This window comes from Haematobia irritans, chromosome 2 (assembly GCF_050003625.1).
Source record: "Haematobia irritans isolate KBUSLIRL chromosome 2, ASM5000362v1, whole genome shotgun sequence".
Classification (NCBI taxonomy): Eukaryota; Metazoa; Arthropoda; class Insecta; order Diptera; family Muscidae; genus Haematobia; species Haematobia irritans.
This window is the reverse complement of record NC_134398.1, coordinates 25,591,674-25,610,140: the sequence shown is the minus strand read 5'-3', so window position 1 is coordinate 25,610,140 and position 18,467 is coordinate 25,591,674. Positions and strand designations below refer to the sequence as shown.

At 34.8% G+C, this 18,467-nt stretch overlaps 1 protein-coding gene across 1 annotated transcript in view; it reads left to right on the top strand.

Annotated features, from left to right (window-relative positions):
* The window catches only part of LOC142224498 (uncharacterized), a 29,619-nt gene that overhangs the window by 4,524 nt on the left and 6,628 nt on the right, over window positions 1-18,467 (top strand). The window contains exons 2-5 of the mRNA XM_075294276.1: window positions 8,531-8,638; window positions 8,737-8,824; window positions 17,604-18,076; window positions 18,194-18,447. Coding sequence (XP_075150391.1) covers window positions 8,531-8,638; window positions 8,737-8,824; window positions 17,604-18,076; window positions 18,194-18,447 — 923 coding nt within the window. The remainder of the gene's footprint in view (window positions 1-8,530; window positions 8,639-8,736; window positions 8,825-17,603; window positions 18,077-18,193; window positions 18,448-18,467) is intronic.

Below are 18,467 nucleotides of genomic sequence, written 5' to 3'. Positions count from 1 at the left end.
AAACCGGGAGGGTTGAATAAAAAGATATCAACATAACACAGCGAGAGAATGAAATGAGAGCAATTTCTGTGAAACCGCTGGTATGTTGTTTCGGAAAACTGTTTCATGATAAGGCCAAAAACTTAATATGCTTAAGTCTAAAAATTATTTAATTTGAATATTAGAATAAGTATTCGGAATAAAGAGAATAGACATTCGGAACCAAGAGAATAGACATTTGAAAGAAAAAACAGTATATTTGTTTACAGAAAAAGATTCGAAGAACTCAAAAATTTCGTGGAAGTGAAAATTATGTGAGGGAATGAGCACAATATTCTTTGAGGAATTCTTCCAAGCATATACTATTTTTGGACTCAAAATGCTTCCAAACATATAATATGCTCACATAAAACAAACATATTAATGTTTCGGCAGTATCCAATAATATATGTGCTTCCTGCAAAATATGTTTGGAACATATGTTAAAGAAGCGATTTTTTTTGAGGGTGTTGTCATTTAGATTAACATAGAATCGGACAGCACTCAGTGATAAGAGAGAAGTTCACCACTGTTGTATCACTGAATAGTCTAAGTGAGGCTGAAATATCGGATTTCATTAGATTTGAAAAAGTGTTCGGGTTGGTAAAAAAAAATTCAAGAAACCTGATTTGAAGTGAAACTGCTATCAGTCATTATATTATAATAAGAAAGATTCTTTCAGATGCGAGTAAGGTGTCATCCAAGAGTTGAAGAAATCACAACGAAACTGTCCCAGTTCGGTCAAGCGAAATCTTTGCCTATAGGAAGGTTGTTTTTTTTTATGTGATAAACATTTTTTGCCCACCATCATCTGCCATTTTGTATGAAAATGCTAGAGCAAAATGCTCTTGTCTCCTAATGTCATACATTTAAGATAAGCTTTTATGGCGTTAGGTGTCCCGCAAAATGGTTATTTTTTTACAAAGATTTCTTTTTGAAATTTCTAATGCGTCCATGTGGACTTAAATACCATAAAAACCACATTTCCATTCTAATATTGTTTACATAGTCTGAGGTATTTAAAGACTACATTTTGTTTTTCGTCCGAATGATATTCAAACATATGGTGTGTTTTTACAATATTTTATTAAAATAAAATAATAAAAAAAGTATTTTATTAATACACTCTTATAAAATCTAAAAACGTAAGGAAAGGTTAAGGTCGCGCGGAGCCGACTATCTTGTACCATGCAGAACTTTAAATTTGTTGGGTGCCATATATGTTCCCATATACATATATTTACTTCTGAACCAATTTTGAAAACAATTTTAGACTTCTACCAACTCTCAAGACATTAAATTTAAATCAGCTAATAATATGGGACGGAGTAAAATATTAGAAAAAACAAGTATATACGACCGTAAGTTCGGCCAGGCCGAAGCTTATGTACCCTCCACCATGGATTGCGTAGAAACTTCTACTGAAGACTGTCATCCACAATCGAATTACTTGGGTTGCGGTAACACTTGCCGATGGCAAGGTATCTTAAAACTTCCTAACACCGTAATATATACCACATAGTCCATACGTGGTATATATTAAACTAAAAGAGGCCGATTAAATACGTAAATAATTAAGTTTAACGTTTCTATAGAAATAAAATTTTGACAAAATAAAATATTGACAAAATTTTCTATAGAAATAAAATTTGGAAAAAATTTTCTATAGAAATAAACTTTGGAAAAAATGTTCTATAGAAATAACATTCTGGCAAAATTTTCTATAGAAATAAAATTTTGACAAAATTTTCTATAGAAATAACATTTTGACAATGTTTTCTATAAAAATAAAATTTTGGTAGATTATTTTTGGCTCGAGTGGCAACCATGATTATGAACCGATATGGACCAATTTTTGTGTGATTGGGGATCGGCTATATATAACTATAGACCGATATGGACCAATTATGGCATGGTTTTGCTCCTCCAAGAGACTCCGGAGATCAAATCTGGGGAACGGTTTATATGGGGGCTTTATATAATTATGGACCGATATGAACCAATTCTTGCATGGTTGCTAGAGACAATGTACTAACACTACGTACCAAATTTCAACCGGATCGGATGAATTTTGCTCCTCTAAGAGGCTCCGGAGGTCAAATCTGGGGATCGGTTTATATGGGGCTATATATAATTATGGGCCGATGTGGACCAATTTTTGCATGGCCATCGGAAAACATATACCAACACCATGTACCAAATTTCAGCCGCATCGGATGAAAGTTGGTTCTCTTAGAGGCTCCGCAAGCCAAATCGGTGGATCGGTTTATATGGGGGCTATATGTAATTATGGACCGATATGGACCAATTTTTGCATGTTTGTTAGAGACCATATACTAACACCATGTACCAAATTTCAGCCGGATCGGATGAAATTTGCTTCTCTTAGAGCAATCGCAAGCCAAATTTGGGAGTCCCTTTATATGGGGGCTATACGTAAAAGTGGACCGATATGTCCCATTTGCAATACCATCCGACCTACATCAATAACAACTACTTGTGCCAAGTTTCAAGTCGATAGCTTGTTTCGTTCGGAAGTTAGCGTGATTTCAACAGACGGACGGACATGCTAAGATCGACTCAGAATTTCACCACGACCCAGAATATATATACTTTATGGGGTCTTAGAGCAATATTTCGATGTGTTACAAACGGAATGACAAAGTTAATATACCCCCATCCTATAGTGGAGGGTATAAAAACAATTGAAGGATGTCTAAAGTCGGACAAGACCGACTATATTATACCCTGCACCACTTTGTGAATCTACATTTACGATACCATCTGAAATCCTTCAAATTTGTTGTGTGCTATATTAAAGGTTTATGTTCCCATATACATGCATTTAAATCTGAACCGACAATACATTTAAGGCTTCATAGCGGACAATATATTTAAGACTTCTTAGAAAATCTATTCACTTAAAATTATAGTCGGTTACATCCTGGGTTGGAATAAAATGTTAGTAAACAAAAATATGCGAAACATGTAAATCTGAAGCAATTTTTGAGCAATTTCACAAAAGTGTATTTATGATTTATCGGTCAATAGATATGTATTAGAAGTATAGGAAAATTGGAGTCATTTTAACAAGTTTTCGACTAAGCAGTGGCGATTTCACAAGGAAAATGTTTGTATTTTGACCATTTTGGTCGAAATCAGAAAAACATATATATGGGAGCTATATCTAAATCTGAACCGATTTAAACCAAATTTGGCACGAATAGCTACAATGCTAATTCTTATCCCTATGCAAAATCTAACTTAAATCGGATTACAACTTTGACTTCTGTGGTCATATTACACAAAATCGGGCGAAAGATATATGTGGGAGCTATACCTAAATTTAAACAGATTTCAATCAAAATTAACATGCACATCAAGACCCTTAATTCTACTTCAAAGTTTCAAGTAAATCGGAAAGTTTCAAGTAAATCGGAATAAAACTTTGGTCTCTGTGGTTATATGTGTCTAAATCGGGCGAAAGTTATATATGGGAGCTATATCTAAATCTAAACCGATTTCAATAAAATTTGGCATACTTCACTATAGTAATAATGGTCCTTCTTGTGAAAAATTTCAAGCAAATTAGGGTAAAACTCTGGCTTCTGCGGTCATATAAGTACATATCTGGCGAAAGATATAAAGGGTGATACGGTCAAAATTTGGTCAATATAAACTTGACGTATTTCTTTGAATTTTACATTTAAAAAATCTGAACACCCCTCATTTTGAAGGTGTGTGTGTGTGTAGAATGTTTCTCCTATTTTGATTTTGGAATTCACTCTTCAGTTGTCAAAATGCCGTCCAAGCAAGAAGAGCAACGTATCAAAATTTTGCTCGCGCATCGCGAAAATCCGAGCTACTCGCACGCAAAGCTGGCAAAATCGCTAAAAGTTGCCAAATCAACCGTTACAAATGTAATTACAGTGTTTGGGGAACGTTTGTCGAAAGCCAGGAAGTCTGGATCGGGGGGAAATCGAAAACCGGAAGCCGCTGAGACGACAAAGAGATTTGCCGGTAGTTTCAAGCGAAACCCTAACCTCTCTCTCCGAGATGCCGCAAATAAGCTGGGTGTATCGTCTACAACCGTGCATCGAGCCAAAAAACGAGCCGGACTATCGACTTACAAGAAGGTAGTGACTCCAAATCGCGATGATAAACAAAATAAGACGGCCAAAGCGCGATCCCGGAGGCTGTACACGACGATGCTGACGAAGTTTGACTGCGTGGTAATGGACGACGAAACCTACGTCAAAGCCGACTACAAGCAGCTACCGGGACATGAGTTTTATACGGCAAAAGGAAGGGGAAAGGTAGCAGATATTTTCAAGCACATAAAACTGTCAAAGTTCGCAAAGAAATATCTGGTTTGGCAAGCCAACTGTACCTGTGGCTTGAAAAGCAGCATTTTCATAGCTTCCGGGACTGTCAACCAAGAAATTTACGTGAAAGAATGTTTGAATAAACGTCTGCTGCCTTTCCTGAAGAAACACGGTTGTTCCGTACTGTTTTGGCCGGATTTGGCATCTGGCCATTACGGTAAAAAGGCCATGGAGTGGTACGCCGCCAACAACGTGCAGGTGGTTCCCAAGGACAAGAACCCTCCCAACACGCCAGAGCTCCGCCCAATTGAGAAATACTGGGCTATTGTCAAGCGGAACCTAAAGAAGACCAAAAAAACTGCTAAGGACGAGCAGCAGTTCAAGGCAAACTGGCTTTCTGCGGCGAAGAAGGTGGACAAGGTGGCTGTACAAAATCTGATGGCAGGTGTCAAGCGTGAGGCCCGGCAATTCGGATTTGGAAAAGCGAAAGCTTAACTGAATATTTTTCCTGAATTTTATACTAATTGAACTTGAAAAATAAATTTAATTTGATTTTTTAAATAAACGATTTCACCGATTTACACGCGTTTTCCCTTGACCAAATTTTGACCGCATCACCCTTTAAAACGATTTGACCAATTTTTGCCTCATTTGATGTGAAAAACCTACCATTTAATTTGGTGCAATGGTTAGCATGCCCGCATTGCATACACAGGGTCGTGGGTTCAAACCCCGTGTCGACGAAATACCAAAAAATTTTTTAGTAATGCTGGTGACATTTCTGAGTGTTTCAAAGCTTCTCTAAATGGTTTCACTCCAATGTGGAACGCCATTCGGACTCGGCTATAAAAATGAGGCACCTTGTCATTGAGCTTAACATAGAATCGGGCAGCACTCAGCGATACGAGAGAAGTTCACCACTGTGGTATCACTGAATAGTCAAAGTGAGCCTGAAATATCGGATTTCATTAGATTTGAAGAAGGGTTCGGGTTGAAAAAAAATAAATAAAAAAATATTCAAGAAACCTGATTTGAAGTGAAAAAGCTATCAGTCAGTATTGTATAATAAGGAAGATTCTTTCAGATGATAGTAAGGTGTCATCCAATGAGTTGAAGAAATCACAACGAATCTGTCCCAGTTCAGTCAAGCGAAATCTTTACCTATGGGAAGGTTGTTTTTTTTTATGTGATAAACATTTTTTGCCCACCATCACCTGCCATTTTGTATAAAAATGCTAAAGCAAAATGCTCTTGTCTCCTAATGTCATACATTTAAGATAAGCTTTTATGGCGTTAGGTGTCCCGCAAAATGGTTATTTTTTTTTACAAAGATTTCTTTTTGAAATTTCTAATGCGTCCATGTGGACTTAAATACCATAAAAACCACATTTCCATTCTAATATTGTTTACATAGTCTGAGGTATTTAAAGACTACATTTTGTTTTTCGTCCGAATGATATTCAAACATATGGTGTGTTTTCACAATATTTTATTAAAATAAAATAATAAAAAAAGTATTTTATTTATACACTCTTATAAAATCTAAACAAGTAAGGAAAGGTTAAGGTTTCAAGCAAATCAGGGTAAAATCTGGTTTCTGTGCCCATATAAGTGCATATCGGGCGAAAGATATATATGAGTGCTATATCTAAAACTGAACCGATTTCTTCCGAAATAACTTTGATCACAAAAATGTGTTCACAGACAGACGGACAGGCAGACGTAAATGGTTAGATCGACTCAGGGGCCGGCCCTGAGCAATATTGCCAAATACACCATATGTCTATCTCGTCTCCTTCGGGTGTTGCAAACATATGCATTAACTTATAATACCCTGTTCGACAGCGTGGCGTAGGGTATAATTTTTTTTTTGAAGCAAAGTTTAGAAATTTTTTTTAATAAAAATTTCATTATTTTAAAGAAATGTGTCCTTATTATTATGAGGGTATATTAAGTTTGTCATTCCGTTTGTAGCACATCGAAATATCAATTTCCGAATATATAAAGTATATATTTCCGTCCGTCTTCAATAATGGAGCTGAAATTTGGCATAGATTCGTCTTTTGTCTGCACGCAGGCGAAGTTCGAAGATGGGCAATATCGGTCCAGGCTTTGATATAGCTCCCATATAAACCGATCACCCTATTTGGGGTCTTGGTCTTCCAGAAACCGTAATTTTTATTCGATTTATCTGAAATAGGAAATCTACAGACATTTTAGGTCCATGTTTTGGTATAGCGCCCCATATAGACCGATCTCCCGACTTTAATTCTTGGTCTTCTAGAAACTGCAATTTTTACCCGATTTACCTGCATTAGAAAATCTAGAGGTATTTTTGGTCCATAAATAGGTGTGCCGAATATGGTGTGTATCGGTCCAAGGTTTAGTTTAGCCTCCATTTAGCCCTATTTCCCGATTTGACTTCTTGAGCTTCTAGACATCCGAACTTTTATCTTGCTCTATTTTGATCTGCCTGAAATTCAAAATCTAGAGGTTTTTCGGGTTCATAAATAAGTGTGGCGAATATGGTGTGTATCGTTCCATGGTTTGGCATAGCCCCCATATAGCCCGATCTCCCGATTTGATTTCTTGGGGTTGTAGACACCGCAATTTTTATCCGATTTCCCTGAAATTCAAAATCGGGAGATATTTTGGGTCTACGCATAAGTACGCTAAATATGGTGTGTATCGGTTCATGAATTGGTTTTTACCTCGTATAGACCGATCTCCAGACTTGACCTCTTAAGTGCGTAGACATCCTAATTATTATGCGATTTGCCTCAAATTCAAAATGTAGAGGTATTTTGGGTTCACATGGGGGGTATCGATCGATTTTGATATACCCGCCATATAGTCCGATCTCCCGATTTGACTTCGAGACACCGCAATTTTTTTCCTGTTTGCCGGAAATTCAAAATTTAGAGGTATTTTTGGTCCGTAAATAGGTGTAGCGAATATGGTGTGGATGGGTCCATGTTTTGGTATAGCTCCCATTTGTTAATTTTCCCGATTTCCATATTGGTATATATGTTTGCTGGGCAGAGCATCTGTCATCAAATCCACCTGAATTTCTATATATGTATTTTCAAGTAATCTGACGAAGAGTTTTCCAAGGAAACAATTATATTTTTTGATTCATGGTGACGGATATTTAAGATTCGGCCCGGCCGAACTTAAGTTCGTATATAGTTGTTGTGTAAATAGCGCATTCTAAAATTTTGGTTGCGTAATCTTTAATTCCAAGTAAATATATTTTTCAGTGTAATTCGATTGAAAGAACATATATATGAGGATTTTGTCTAACTCTGAGCTTATTTTAATCAAATTTGGTACCCATTGCTCAAATGTTAGCTATACTCTCTGGGCAAAAATTTAAGTCAATCGCAATCAAATTTTGACCTTCAAATCGGGCGAACTATTTGTGTGGAAGCTATAACTAAATCTAAACTGCTTTCAACTAAATTTGGCATGAATAGTACAAATATTATTTCTACTCCCTGTGCAAAATTTGACGTCAATCAGATATAAGCTATGGCCTTTGTGGTCATATGAGTGTAAATCGGGCGAGATCTAAATCTGACAAGGGATCTAAATCTGAAACGAGTTTTAATAAATGTGGAAGGCAAAGTACGAATATTAATTCTACCTCCTGTCAAAAATTTCACGTAAATCGGAGTAAAACTATGGCATGTGTGGTCATATGAGTGTAAATCGCGCGAAAGATATATATGGGAGTTTTATCTAACTCTCAACCGATTTCTTCCAAAATCAATAGGGGTGGTTATATTCTGACCCAAAACACATATTTGTCTCAAATTTGAATTCAATCAGACTAAACTGTGACCTAGATTTTGATCACAAAAATGTGTTCACAGACAGACGGACAGACATGGCTAGATCAACTCAGGGGCCGACCCTGATTATTATTGCCAAAGACACCATGTGTCTTTCTCGTCTGCTTGTGGCTATTGCAAACATATGCTCTAACTTATAATACCCTGTTCCACAGTGTGGCGCAGGCTATAAAAACACACCTATTATCTTTTCTTTCTACTTTTTTGTTCATATAGACCCACACATTTAACCATTAAAAAAACACACAAAGGACTTTAATGGCCTTGACAAAACGTAAAAAAAAAAAAGAAACACACAAGTCATACTTATGGCCACTTTAAACCTCTTTACAGGTTTTTATGATAGACGAACGTGCTCATGGTGGCATGATGATGATGCGTAGTGGCGGTGGCTATGGCGGACGTTTTGGTGATTCTATGCCAGATTATGACAACGTTAAGGTAATACTTAAATTGCCTACCATAAATTTATGATATTTGTTTTCACCATGTTCTTCTGTTTTTTTCTGGTTACTTAAAAATTGAAATTTTCATTTAAGGATGACTATGATCTTTTGGAGGCTGGTCTACTGAATGATAATAAATTAGGTTTCGTGCAGCTTCATGACAATAAATTTAAAATTCAAGGTAAGTAACATATTAAACTATCATCATCGTCACTGGATTTAATACGAAGATCACATCAAGGAAGCCTAAAACTAAGAGTCGAAAATTTTAGAAACCCTCTAATTTCTATGTTTGCCGTTTAGTGGTAAATGTGTCACTTTTTTAATCATTGACAGTTTTGTGCCACCTTTTTGCAATGTGTGTCACTTAATTCCCTTTGTAGGGAAGTCATTAAAATTTGTTTGGATCCCCTTTGAAATTAAAAAAGTTATTGAACTACCATTACTACAGTTTTGAGCACTTGTGCATTCTCCAAAAATAGACGCCTGAAAATATGCGTAGAAAATCTTCTTAATTTCAAGGATTGAGTTTCGATGAAATTGAGCAAAAATTATTGTTGGGATTACTAAGATCTAATTCAAAAACCTACTTTTAAAGGGTGATTTTTTAAGAGTTTTATTTTTTTTTTATTTCTATAGAAAAATTTGCCAAAATTTTATTTCTGTAGGAAATTTTGCCAAAATTTCATTTCTATAGAAAAAATTTGTCAAAATTTTATTTCCATAGAAAAATTTGTCAACATTTAATTTCTATAGAAAATTTTGTCAAAATTTTATTTCTATAGAAAATTTTGTCAAAATTTAATTTCTATATAAAATGTTGTAAAAATTTTATTTCTATGGCAAATTGTTACAAAGTTTTATTTCTGTAGAATATTATGTTAAAATTTTATTTCTATAGGAAATTTTGTCAAAATTTTATTTCTATAGAAATTTTGTCAACATTTTATTTCTAGAGAAAATTTTGTCAAAATTTTAATTTCTAGAGAAAATTTTATCAAAATTTTATTTCCAAAGAAAATTTTGTCAAAATTTTATTTGCAAAGAAAATTTTTTCAAAATTTTATTTCTATAGAAACATTTTGCACAATTTTATTTATATAGAAAAATTTTCAAAATTCTATTTCTATAAAAAATTTTGTCAAAATTTTATTTCTATAGAAAATTTTGTCAAAATTTTATTTCTATAGAAAATTTGGTCAAAATGTTATTTCTATTGGAAATTTTGTCAACATTTTATGTCTATAGGAAATTTTGTCAAAATTTTATATCCATAGAAAATTTATTTCTATAGAAAATTTTGTCAAAATTTTATTTCTACAGAAAATTTTGTCAAAATTTTATTTCTATAGGAAATTTTGTCAAAATTTTATTTGCAAAAATAAATTTTTCAAAATTTTATTTACACAGAAAATTTTTTCACAATTTTATTTATATAGAATATTTTGTCAAAATTTTATTTTACAGAAAATTTGTGAAAATTTTATTTTTATAGAAAATTTTGTCAAAATTTTATTTCTACAGAAAATTTTGTCAAAATTTGATTTCTATAGAAAATTTTGTCAAAATTTTATTTCTATAGGAAATTTTGTCAAATTTTTATTTCTGTAGAAAATGTTGTCAAAATTTTATTTCTACAGAAAATTTTGTCAAAATTTTTTTCTATAGAAATTTTGTCAAAATTTTATTTCTAGAGAAAATTTTATCAAAATTTTATTTCTATAGAAAATTTGTCAAAATTTTATTTCTATAGAAAATTTTGTCAAAATTTTCTTCTATAGAAATTTTGTCAAAATTTTATTTCTATAGAAAATTTGTGAAAATTTTATTTTTATAGAAAATTTTGTCAAAATTTTATTTCTATAGAAAATTTTCTCAAGATTTTATTTGCAAAGAAAAATTTGTCAAAATGTTATTTCCATAGAAAAATGTTTCACAATTATATTTATATAGAAAGATTTTATCAACATTTTATTCCTATAGAAAATTTAGTCAACATTTTATTTCTATAGAAAATTTTATTTCTACAGAAAATTTGTCAAAATTTTATTTCTATAGAAAATTTTGTCAAAATTTTGTTTCTATAGAAGATTTTGTCAAAATTTTATTTCTATAGGAAATTTTGTCAAAATTTTATTTCTATAGAAAATTTTATCAAAATTTTATTTCTATAGAAAATTGTATCAAGATTTTATTTCTACAGAAAATTTTGTCAAAATTTTATTTCTATAAAAAATTTTGTCAAAGTTTTATTTCTATAGGAAATTTTGCCAAAATTTTATTTCTATAGAAAATTTTTTAAGGAATAAACTCCTATGGAAGATTTTGCTGATATCCGATCCGGCTGAAATTTGGTACATGGTGTAAATATATGGTCTCTAATGACCATGTAAAAAATTGGTCCATATCGGTGCATAATTATATATAGCTCCCATATAAACCTATCACCAGATTTGACCTCCGGTGCCTCTTGGAAGACCAAAATTCATCTGATTCAGTTGATATTTGGTATGCGGTGTTAATATATGGCCTCAAAACCCATGCAAAAATTGTTCGAAATCAGTCCATAATTATATATAGCCCCCATATAAACCGATCTTCACATTTGACCTCCGATGCCTTTTGGAGAAGCAAACTTCATCCGATCTGGTTGAAATTTGGTACGTGATGTTAGTATATGATATTTAACAACCATGCCAAAAGCGGTCCATATCAGTCCATAATCATATAAAGCCCCCATATAAACCGATCCCGAGATTTGGTTTTGGAGCTTCTTGGAAGAGCAAATTCCATCCGAGTCAGTTGAAATTTGGTACATTGTGCTAGTATATGGCCGTTAACAACCATGCCTAACTAGGTTCATATCGGTATATAGTTATATATAGCCCTCAGATAAATCGATCCCCAATCACACAAAAATTGGTCCATATCAAGTTCATAATTGTATATAGCCCCCATATAAGCGACCCCCATATTTCAATTCTGGCTATCTACGTACCGTGCAAAAGTCCATATCGATTCGTATTTATTTGTAGACTTACCTACACATACCTAATATATACCACGTGTGGACTAACTCACAATTTAGAAAATGATTTAAGATACCACAACCCAAGTAATTCGATTGTGGATGCCAGTGTTTAGAAGAAGTTTCTACGCAATCCATGGTGGAGGGTACATAAGATTCGGCCTGGCCGAACTTACGGTCATATATACTTGTTTAACTTTTTGTTTTAATATAATTTTCAATTTTTTTTCTCAGTGCAATCTATTACTTAATTTCATTTTCGTATAAAGTTTTCCCATACAATATCTTTTTTTTTGCTGTTATAATCCTCAATGCATCAACAACTCATGGTGGTCACATCATCAAATCAAATAAAAAGGAAGACTCCTCTGTGCTCGCTGCCACATCATATCCTATACGAGTGTAGCCATTGGCAATTCAATATTATAGGAAAATGAAGTGTGGAAACAAAAAACAAAAACCTCAATGGATTGAAATTCAATTGAATCGTTGCCAACCAAGCGAATAAGCCAGCTAGAAGTACTCGTGTAATGACCAGAACCAGTCATTGATGAAAAAGTTTTCAACACAAATATTTTTCATTCATTTTAGCGATGAAATGTAGGGGATGGCAAAGGGCGGAAACAGAAGGCCTTCATTAAGGGTCAATCAAAATATTGATTAAAAAGATTGCCAGTAAAAAAGAAACCAGCTTCCTTAAAAGTAGTTTGGATCCCCAATTTGTGATCCGAAAGTAGTGCAAACTTGGATCATTTCCAATGAATTTTACATGGGCTTGTCATAGAATGGATGTACTTAATTTTTGGATCCTTTGCATTGCTTTAAATGTTGTGCCTTGGAAGTTCATTTGGATGAAGAGATTAAAAAAAAAACTAAAAACCAAAAATTTTTTTCCAATTTCATTTTCATCAGTAGTTTTTGTTAAACTTTTATTTTCTTATTATCAAATTTTTACAAATTGAAAAACTTCTTCGCTTCCACTTGGGGATGAAGCTGGGTCTGTTGGCACCATAACAGAAATCTTTTGCGCTCTCAGCCACAAACGCCATTGAACACGATGCATCAAAACGTCTATTTAAATGTTTGTGATATGAACCTAATATGACACTACCGCATGACATTCTAACTACTTCCTGAGTTGTTCTTTATTGTTATGAATGAAAAACTGAATAACACTGGTTTAAATTATTAAATATTTTTGTAATAAATTATGTTTTATGTTATACATCATTTTTATTTTATTTTTTTTGTCATATATTTTAATATAAATATATTTTTCCATTAAAAATCAACAAAAAACCAGTAAGGAAAGTCTAAAGTCGGGCGGGGCCGACTATATTATACCCTGCACCACTTTGTAGATCTAAATTTTCGATACCATATCCCATCCGTCAAATGTGTTGGGGGCTATATATAAAGGTTTGTCCCAAATACATAAATTTAAATATCACTCGATCTGGAAGAATTTGATAGAATTCTACAAAATCTATAGACTCAAAATTTAAGTCGGCTAATGCACTAGGGTGGAACACAATGTTAGTAAAAAAAATATGGGAAACGTTTAAGTCTGAAGCAATTTTAAGGAAACTTCAAAAAAGTTTATTTATGATTTATCGCTCGATATATATGTATTAGAAGTTTAGGAAAATTAGAGTCATTTTTACAACCTTTCGATTAAGCAGTGGCGATTTTACAAGGAAAATGTTGGTATTTTGACCTTTTTGTCGAAATCAGAAAAACATATATATGGGAGCTATATCTAAATCTGAACCGATTTCAACCAAATTTGGCACGCATAGCTACAATGCTAATTCTACTCCCTGTGCAAAATTTCAACTAAATCGGAGTTAAAAATTGGCCTCTGTGGTCATATGAGTGTAAATCGGGCGAAAGCTATATATGGGAGATATATCCAAATCTGAACCGATTTCAACCAAATTTGGCACGCATGGCTACAATGCTAATTCTACTCCCTGTGCAAAATTTCAACTAAATCGGAGTTAAAAATTGGCCTCTGTGCTCATATGAGTGTAAATCGGGAGAAAGGTATATATGGGAGATATATCTAAATCTGAACCGATTTCAAACAAATTTGGCACGCATGGCTACAATGCTAATTCTACTTCCTGTGCAAAATTTCAACCAAATCGGAGTTAAAAATTGGCCTCTGTGGTCATATGAGTGTAAATCGGGCGAAAGCTATATATGGGAGCTATATCTAAATCTGAACAGATTTTGCTGATATTTTGCAAGTTTTTCGTGACTCATAGAATATTCGGATGTACGGAATTTGAGGAAGATCGGTTGATATACACGCCAATTATGACCATATCGGTGAAAAATATATATGGCAGCTATATCTAAATCTGAACCGATTTTTTCCAAAATCAATAGGGATCGTCTTTGAGCCGAAACAGGATCCTATACCAAATTTTAGGACAATCGGACTCAAACTGCGAGCTGTACTTTGCACACAAAAATACATCAACAGACAGACAGACAGACAGACGGACAGACAGACGGACAGACAGACGGACAGACAGACAGACAGACGGACATCGCTAAATCGACTCAGAATTTAATTCTAAGCCGATCCGTATACTAAAAGGTTGGTCTATGATTACTCCTTCTTGGCGTTACATACAAATGCACAAACTTATTATACCCTGTACCACAGTAGTGGTGAAGGGTATAAAAATTAGTTGCAAAACCTTCCCAAAAAAACTTCCATGGGTGAAAAAGTCAAACGGCACAGGTTGAAATCCCAGCGTGGATGAAATTTAATTTTTTATACCCTCCACCATAGGATGGGGGGTATATTAACTTTGTCATTCCGTTTGTCACACATCGAAATATTGCTCTAAGACCCCATAAAGTATATATTCTGGGTCGTGGTGAAATTCCGAGTCGATCTAAGCATGTCCGTCCGTCTGTTGAAATCACGCTAACTTCCGAACGAAAAAGCTATCGACTTGAAACTTGGCACAAGTAGTTGTTATTGATGTAGGTCGGATGGTATTGCAAAAGGGCCATATCGGTCCCCTTTTACGTATAGCCCCCATATAAACGGACCCTCAGATTTGGCTTGCGGAGCCTCTAAGAGAAGCATATTTCATCCGATCCGGCTGAAATTTGGTACATAGTGTTGGTATATGGTCTGTAACAACCATGCAAAAATCGGTCCACATCGGTTTATAATTATATATAGCCCCCATATAAACCGTTCTCCAGATTTGACCTCCGGGGCCTCGTGGAAGAGCAAAATTCAACCGATTCGGTTGAAATTTGGTATGTGGTGTTGTATATAGCCCACATATAAGCGACCCCCATATTTCAATTCTCGCTCTCTACGTACCGTACAAAAGTCCATATCGATTCAGCAAAATTCATCCGATCCGGTTCAATTATGGAACGTGGTGTTAGTATATGGCCGCTAACAACCATACCAAAATTGGTCCATATCGGTCTATAGTTGTACATAGCCGATCTCCAATCACACACAAATTGGTCCATATCAGTTCATAATCATGGTGGCCACTCGAGCCAAAAATAATCTACCAAAATTTTATTTCTATAGAAAATTTTGTTAAAATTTTATTTCCATAGACAATTTTGTTAAAATTTCATTTCTATAGAAAATTTTGTCAAAATTTTATTTCTATAGAAAATTTTGTCAAACTGAATTAACAGGTTGGCTGATAAGTCCCCGGTCTAACAAAGAAAAACACATTTTTTTTGTCAAAATTCGTTTTTATTATTCAACATAGTTCCCTTCAAGAGCGATACAACGATTATAACGATCTTCCAATTTTTGATACCATTTTGGTAGTACTCCTTAGGTTTGGCCTCAAAATAGGCCTCAGTTTCGGCGATCACCTCTTCATTGCAGCCAAATTTTTCCCTGCGAGCATCCTTTTGAGATCTGAGCTGGGGGCCAAATCTGGAGAATACGGTGGGTGGGGAAGCAATTCGAAGCCCAATTCATGAATTTTTGCCATCGTTCTCAATGACTTGTGGCACGGTACGTTGTCTTGGTGGAACAACAGTTTTTTCTTTTTCATACGCTCCAATAACGCCATATAATAGTCACTGTTGATGGTTTTTCCCTTATCAAGATAATCGATAAAAATTATTCCATGAGCATCCCAAAAAACAGAGGCCATTACTTTGCCAGCGGACTTTTGAGTCTTTCCACGCTTCGGAGACGGTTCACCGGTCGCTGTCCACTCAGCCGACTGTCGATTGGACTCAGGAGTGTAGTGATGGAGCCATGTTTCATCCATTGTCCCGTATCGACGAAAAAACTCGGGTGTATTACGAGTTAACAGCTGCAAACACCGCTCAGAATCATCAACACGTTGTTGTTTTTGATCAAATGTGAGCTCGCGCGGCACCCATTTTGCACAGAGCTTCCGCATATCCAAATATTGATGAATGATATGACCAACACGTTCCTTTGATATCTTTAAGGCCTCTGCTATCTCGATCAACTTCATTTTTCGGTCATTCAAAATCATTTTGTGGAGTTTTTGATGTTTTCGTCGGTAACCACCTCTTTCGGGCGTCCACTGCGTTCACCGTCCTCCGTGCTCATTTCACCACGCTTGAATTTTGCATACCAATCAATTATTATTGATTTGCCTGGGGTAGAGTCCCTTCAGAAAACAGTATTTTATCAAAACACGAAATTCCTTTTTTTCCATTTTTTTCACAACAACAAAAGTTGCTTCACAAAAGACGCTCTATCTCACATTTTGACACAAATCATTTGAAGGTTAGTACTATATAAAAATAATATGCATTTAATACTAGCGACGCCATCTATGTGTCCGACCGGGGACTTATCAGCCAACCTTTTATATTTCATGTTAGCCTGAAACCAAGAAAACGCCAGATACAAATCTAAACACGCCTGGACTGTACATGTTTCGATTCGGGCGAATGAATCTTTCCACAGCCTTTAGTATAGATCTGGCTGGGAGAGATAACTCAATTTTGGGCTCTTTATGGTAACTTCTTATGGAGAAAACATTTGGGAATTTTCCTCTTACAAATTGAATCATCTTTTCTCCCACTGTACATCATCTTTTCATATAAATTTCATATAAAATTTATGGTTATATTTATAAATTTCGTGTTGTTGCATTACTGTGTAACAAAACGAAATAAAAATAAGATTAAGGGACTTGTAGTTATATGAAAAGATGATGTACAGTGGGAGAAAAGATAATTCAATTTGTAAGAGGAAAATTCCTAAATGTTTTCTTCCTTAATCTAAATCTGTCCATAAAAGCTCGATTAATAATTGTAAAATTAGATTATTTTTTAACTTTTTTATTGATTTTGTTTTGGCGAAATTTAATTGTCCAAAATTAAAATTTTCACTTAAAATAGCCTTATTTTGTACTTTCGAATACTTGTCCAAAAGGACTGCATCGGAAGTGGAAAAAAATGCTGGGAGATTCCGGGATGCGCTTTAAAAAAATGTTTCTGGAACAACTTCAAGTTTTTTTGCTGAGAACATAATGATAACATTCCTTGTCTGGGTGTGAGCATGTACGATAAAATTTAGCATTACTAAAATGTGATATTTTGAGATATAATTTTCAAAGGCCCCTTCGGATAAGGCCTTGCAAAATCCTTCATTGGTCTTTTGGCAGTAAATAACGGTGTAATACTTGGCTATATGTCTACGTTTGATTATTTTTTTCCTTTCAAGGATATTTTGTTTTTTTTTAAGTAATGAAAAGTTGTTCAACTTTCCCATGCATTGGTACAAATGGGTGATGGTCGTTCACTTGGCCTCATCTTTAGACCGTTAGTCTTCTTCCCTGGGCTCCTGTCTTCATAGTCTGTGTGATTTTTAGTTCAAGCATTCATGTTATATTGGTTTTTCTGTTCTTGTTGTTTTTGTGGATTTTTGTGATTACAGATGCTGGTGAAAGCAATAATGGCGGATCAGGACGTTTGGCTGGTGTCTTGTTGAATTCCCAGAATGGTGGTAATGCCTATGCTGGAGCTGGCCTCGGAGGGGGCACTGGCCTCGGCTCAGCCTCTCAGATGGGGGGAAATGGACCTCTTATACCATGGGGCAAGATGTTACCAAGCAAAATAGAAGAATCATTACCACGTTTTCCAATTGGCTCTGAGCCAACGGATGGCTCATGGCAAATTGTGAATGGCACACGTTTTAAATTTTTTGTCTTCTCTGCCTACTACGATCGCAGGGATGGGGCTAAATTGGTAAGGATAGTAGGTGCAACGAAAACCCGTGGTCCTGAGCGTGTATGGTGTCGTTTTTGGTATGTGAACAAAAATGCAACAACAGCAACCTGGACAAATACGGGAGGTGGTGGAAAACCTCGAGAGAAATATACATCTGTAACGGTTATGGCTAGAGTTAAGGTAAGTCTTTTGTGTGTGTGTGTGTGTGTATAAATGTGTGAGAGAGAAATCCATATACATTTGATAATTACAATATGATTATTTTCTCACTTTCCTTCTCTCTATCCCTCCCTCTAGGTAATTCGAGAGAATTGGAGTCTGAAATATAGCGCCTGTTTTGTGTTGTGCCCTGTACGTCCTCAAGAATATGATGTTCCTCAATATGTGAGTATAGTTGCCCGATTGAGAGCCCCACCTGGTAATCTCTTAGAGCTACGAAATACAGACTGGGATCGAGATTTTACGCAAATGAGAGAAACCCATACAAACAATCAAACTTCTTCGAATGGTGTAGGGGGAAAATCCACCACCATCACCACAATGCCATCAATGCAAATAAAATTCCCCACAG